At 23.5% G+C, this 5,253-nt stretch overlaps 1 protein-coding gene across 1 annotated transcript in view; it reads right to left on the minus strand.

The window, feature by feature from the left end:
- Positions 1–3,099: 3,099 nt before the first annotated feature.
- Positions 3,100–5,253, minus strand: part of LOAG_17981 (cation transporting ATPase) — a gene marked incomplete at both ends in the record, with an annotated part of 13,658 nt that continues 11,504 nt past the window's right edge. Inside the window, 4 exons of the mRNA XM_020450652.1 lie at positions 3,100–3,129; positions 3,925–4,092; positions 4,229–4,397; positions 4,496–4,695. Coding sequence (XP_020305645.1) covers positions 3,100–3,129; positions 3,925–4,092; positions 4,229–4,397; positions 4,496–4,695 — 567 coding nt within the window. The remainder of the gene's footprint in view (positions 3,130–3,924; positions 4,093–4,228; positions 4,398–4,495; positions 4,696–5,253) is intronic.

The following is a 5,253-nucleotide window of genomic DNA, read 5'->3' on the forward strand; positions in this document are numbered from 1 at the left end:
ATGAGGATGATGTTGGTGATGATGATAAAATATGCATGTTTCCGTTGATATCATTGATATTCATTCTTCCTTTCTTTTCCCATTTTTGATAGAAATAACTTATACATTGAATTAAATAATTGCCTCATTCTCGTTTTTCTCCTCTTTTGACTTATCAATTCCATTTGCTTTATTTGAATTTATTTTAATGTATTCAAAATATGAAAAAAAACGTTTTATTTCATCAATGCCATTAATTGATGAACTTAATTATTATCATAATGCGAAAATGATAAGCAATTACTTCAGTCGAAGGGTATAAAAATAAGATCAATCAGTTTATACCTAAGTTTTCAGAATGATTAATTAATTAAATTAATCAATTAATTGAATACTATGCCACTTTATGAAATTCCAAAAAAAATGAATAACCGGTATTAATGGTATGTTTAACAGAAGAATTGATATAATTTCAATCAGGCGGAATAAAACAAGGCGATGAAAGAGTACAGATTTGCCGTCGGATAGTTAATCTATTTCGTGTTGAAGTTTAGATTTATTTAACCAATATATTGTTAAGTTGGTTCAAGAATAGCTAATTAATTAAAATGTCAGAGCGAAGAGGGTTGTCGCATTTTAAATTATATAATTTTGTAAATACTTTATCAAAATTATAGGAATTACGGATCAATTTGATATAGTTTAGTATTAAAAATACATCAAAGGTTGGAAATTAATTAATCAATTAAAATTAAAGCAATAAAGGTTATCGCATCCTTAACTACTTAATTTTGCAAATACTTTATAAGAATTAGTGAGTCTTAGAATGTAAGAAAATTTAATATAAAACAATGAAAGGAAAAAAATTTTAATTCAACTCTTTGATGAAAATTATTCGATGGTTTAATTTATAAAAATTATTGCTTTTAAAATTTAATTTATTTCGGGTTTTAATAAAAACTAGCTCGAACAATTAAAATTTGGCTAAGCAATTTCAACAACAAAGAAAAAGAGTTGAAATTGAAATGATACAAACTACAGTAAACATTTTCTTTTGTCGTTAATGCGAAAAAAAACGAAGTAGATATTAATGTATAAATGAAAAGGGAATGAATAAATTTAAAATTTTCAAATTTAATTTGATTTTACAAATGAATAACAAATGAAGAATGGAAATTCTTTGAATAGCATTTCATTGAGCTAAAATTAAATAATATTTTCCCCTACAACTTTAAAATAATCTTTTTCTATTAAATATCTCCGAAATTACTAAAAATTAATTTTCGATCATGTATAAAATTAGCTTAATTATTGTTTTATTTACGAACAAATAACTGAAAAAAAGGAAACTAACACATAACAAAACATTTTCGTTCAATTTTTATTTGTCATTATGCAAAAATTTTCAATTTATTCATTAATCCATTGGTCTTCTTCATTGGTAGTTCATTTGATCAAATGTTTAATAAATCTTGAACATAATACTTTTCATTCTTGTTTTCCATTTATTTCTCTTTTTTTTCTCTTCTGCTTCATTTCATTTTAATTATTTTGATAAATTATGAGTATTCAGACCTCCCGTCCTAAAATTTCAGTCAAAAATTTCATTCTAAAATTTCAATTAAAAATTTCATCACCGGCTATTAATTGCCATAATTAAAATAATAGCAATTAATTTAATCGATATCCATAAAATATGGCGTACGAAATGATAGCAACTGATTTAATCGATGTTTCCCCCAAAATGAGTTCACTTGTTGATTGCAATACTCAAAGTGAGCTAATGCAAGCATTTTAATTAATTAAAGTGAAGCGCATAACAAATCACAACTAATCATTTTTATTGAATATTCGAATTATTGTTGATTTAATTAATAAATGCTGAAGAAACATACGAAAGAAACAAAAAAGACAATCATCTATGACAATGGATAAAATATGCTAATGTAGTAAAAGATGAAAGAGCAAGTAGTAAATACTGTGGCCGTATAATTAAGCCTCAAAAATGAGGATCACAAAAAGCCATGAACAGTTAACATCGATCATTGCTGTTTAAATCAAATGTTTCATATAACAAAAATTTCCACAATTTTTTTCTTTCATTGAAAAGAAAAATAAGAGAAGGAAAATGTTCAAAAATAGGAAATGTAATAAATTCATAATTATTTTACTATTAATCATTATTTTCTTATTACATTTTCTGTAATAATTATTATTTTCTTATTAAATTTGCATCAAAAATGTGTGCTTTTTTATATTAAGATGTTTATAATTGTTTAAAGAGAAAGAAAAAATGAAAAATATTCGATTAATTATAAGATTGATTGCATACACTGTTGGCGTATATACCTTGGAAGAGTTAATATTACTTTTTTGTTTTTGTCCAATTTGGACCGAATGTGAAGTCAATGTGAACCAAATCATGTATACTATATAAATTTGTATATAACAAATCAACAATGTATATTAAATAAATTTCTTTTTTATAGTACATATTTAACAAATTTTGATGAGCAAAATTTTATTGATAGATGATGGATGAATAATCATCATATATGTATTGGTTACAACTATACAACAAATTGTATATAATATAATTTACTTAAAAATTAGCATAAATATGTGAATGAGATTTTAATTAATCGATGTTGCCACGAAATTAATTTAATTGTATGAAAAAAAAGGATTAGAAAATAGTAATGTATATATCCAATATAGTTATGAACATAAAAGAAAGGCAAATTAACATTTCATATTTTAATTCAATTCTATTTTTTCGTTTTAAAAATTAAATACAAATATTTGCATTTTAATCAAATCCACCTCTTCGTCTTGAAAATCAAAATTAAATATCACATTCTAATTTAAATCCAGTTTTTCCAGTTTTTTCATCCCTTTCTTTTCCCATTTATTCCATTTGTTGTTTTATTGCCCTATCAAAAACCAATTTCATACTTTTTAATGGTTTCATTTTTTGTTTTCATCACGGACAGACTGTAAGAATTGCAATTGCTTCTATTAGTAATTAGGGAATAATTAACAAATGAAATATTAAAGGAAAATAATAATCGAATCAAATCATCAAATGATATTAATTATACTTGTTAACACATTTTATAATTAGACATCGTTGTAGAGCAAATAATTTTGCTGTAATGAATAAATGATTTGAGCATTAAACAATATTATCAGTTTTTTTCTTTTTTTGAAACAAATTTATTAAATTAATTCAACTTTTTTGAGATTTAATTTTGTTCAAGCAAATAAACATATGTTATTGATAAAAATTTGCTAACAATTTCGAATATCAACAAATTCAAATATTAACACAAAATAAAATAATGGACAGATGAGAGAGAGAGAAGAGAAAAAAGGAGAAAAATAAAAATAAAACAACAATCTTTTAAAAATTAACAAATTTTACGAAAAAATTTGTTGGCCATCGTCGTATGCAAAATTTTCGCAATTCATTGAAGATTAATAATATTAAACCAACAAATCCAGCACATAACCAAACCGAAAAAAAAGAATTTTAAAAACCAAGATTAATTTAAACCGACTAATTGTTGAATAAGTAAACAATAATCGAGTATATATATATATATATATGATAAATCGACTATTTTAAAAATGCACATGAGATCGGAAAGATTTCAGTTTTCTATGTTTTTTTTTAAAAAAACTACAAGTATTATTACAACTTGCGGCAATATTGATTAATTTTACGAAGAATTCTTGAGGCAAAAACAAAATTGATACGACAATGAAAAATTTTTATCACATCTTTGATTGATTATTTATAAATTATTTTAAAAAAATCTTATTATGTTTAGAAAATATAATTGTGATTAATTTCTTTATTGCTCTGATTAATAATTTCATTAGGTGGCGTGAAATTTTTCGAAATTCCCAATGCTTTTTAATCAAGGAAAATAAAAAATCCACCTCATTTGGTGGTGATTGAGTTTCCATGAAAGACTGTGCAAATGGTGTATAAATGAATAAATTGAGCGATAAAATTTCAATAATAACTGCAAAGATTGAAACTAAATTTGTTGTTGCATGGCGAAAAAATGATGTTCCACGTGTTGTACACATATATAAGTGAAAAACCTAAAAAACAAAAAAATACAGCAAAATTTTGTAGTAAATGTTCATTTAATTTTACTATAGCAAATGTCATAGCATTTTTGATTAATTTTAATTTTCAATCAAATAATGACAATTAGATTTAAGTTCTAATATTTACCTGAGAAACTACTAAAGTAATCTGCCATGCTGCTGCTGCTTGACCTTTGATATACATTTGCTCCGACGCTGTTAATACATTTCCGCCATTAATTGTAAAATTTTCCGCTTCTCGACACCAATAATTATCAGCAGTGAAAAGTAAATCAATCAATTCAATATTATGATACCTAAATTATATATATTTTTTTTAATGCTTAGAAAGCATTTAATTATATAAATAAAGCTCAAAAAAAAAGTGGATAAGAATAAAACTTAATTTACTTACCGATAAACAAAAAGAAAAGAGACAATACATCCCACCGTAATTATTGTACCAATAAAAGCATATGAATAAATAAGAAGAGGTCGAGATACGAGGCGATCATTACAATGCCGTGGTGGAATTCGCATTATATCACTTACCGGTGATTGATATGCTAACGAGATCGATGGTGGTAATTCACTTGCCAAATCAATACTTAAAATCTGAAATAATTTTGTTTCGCACAGAAAATTAGAAAAATTTTTAAAAAAGTTACAATAAAACATTTTTTCTTCTTATTCAATTATTTTTGTCGTTGTGTCTGAAATTAAAAATTGTTTATGTTTAAAAAATATATATGAAAAAGATTGATCAGGATTTTGAATAGAAAAAAAGCATATATATAGTTGTTTTCTTGAAAAACAAAAGAAAAAGAACAATGATACATATCCTCATTAGTAGAACTAATTCGAAACAGGGTTTAACACTGGCACAGCAAAAACAATGGTGGATAAATTTTTACTTCTTGCAACTAATAATAGCAACTGATAACAACTAATCATAATGAATATAATCAATAATAACAATAACAATAATTAATAATAATAATAATAATAATAATTAATAATAATAATAATAATAATAATTAATAACAATAATAATAATAATAATAATAATAATAATAATAATAATAATTAATAATAATAATAATAATAATAATAATAATAATAATAATAATAATAATAATAATAATAATAATAATAATAATAATAATAATAATA

This window comes from Loa loa (genome assembly GCF_000183805.2).
Source record: "Loa loa unplaced genomic scaffold supercont3.166, whole genome shotgun sequence".
NCBI classification, from domain to species: Eukaryota; Metazoa; Nematoda; class Chromadorea; order Rhabditida; family Onchocercidae; genus Loa; species Loa loa.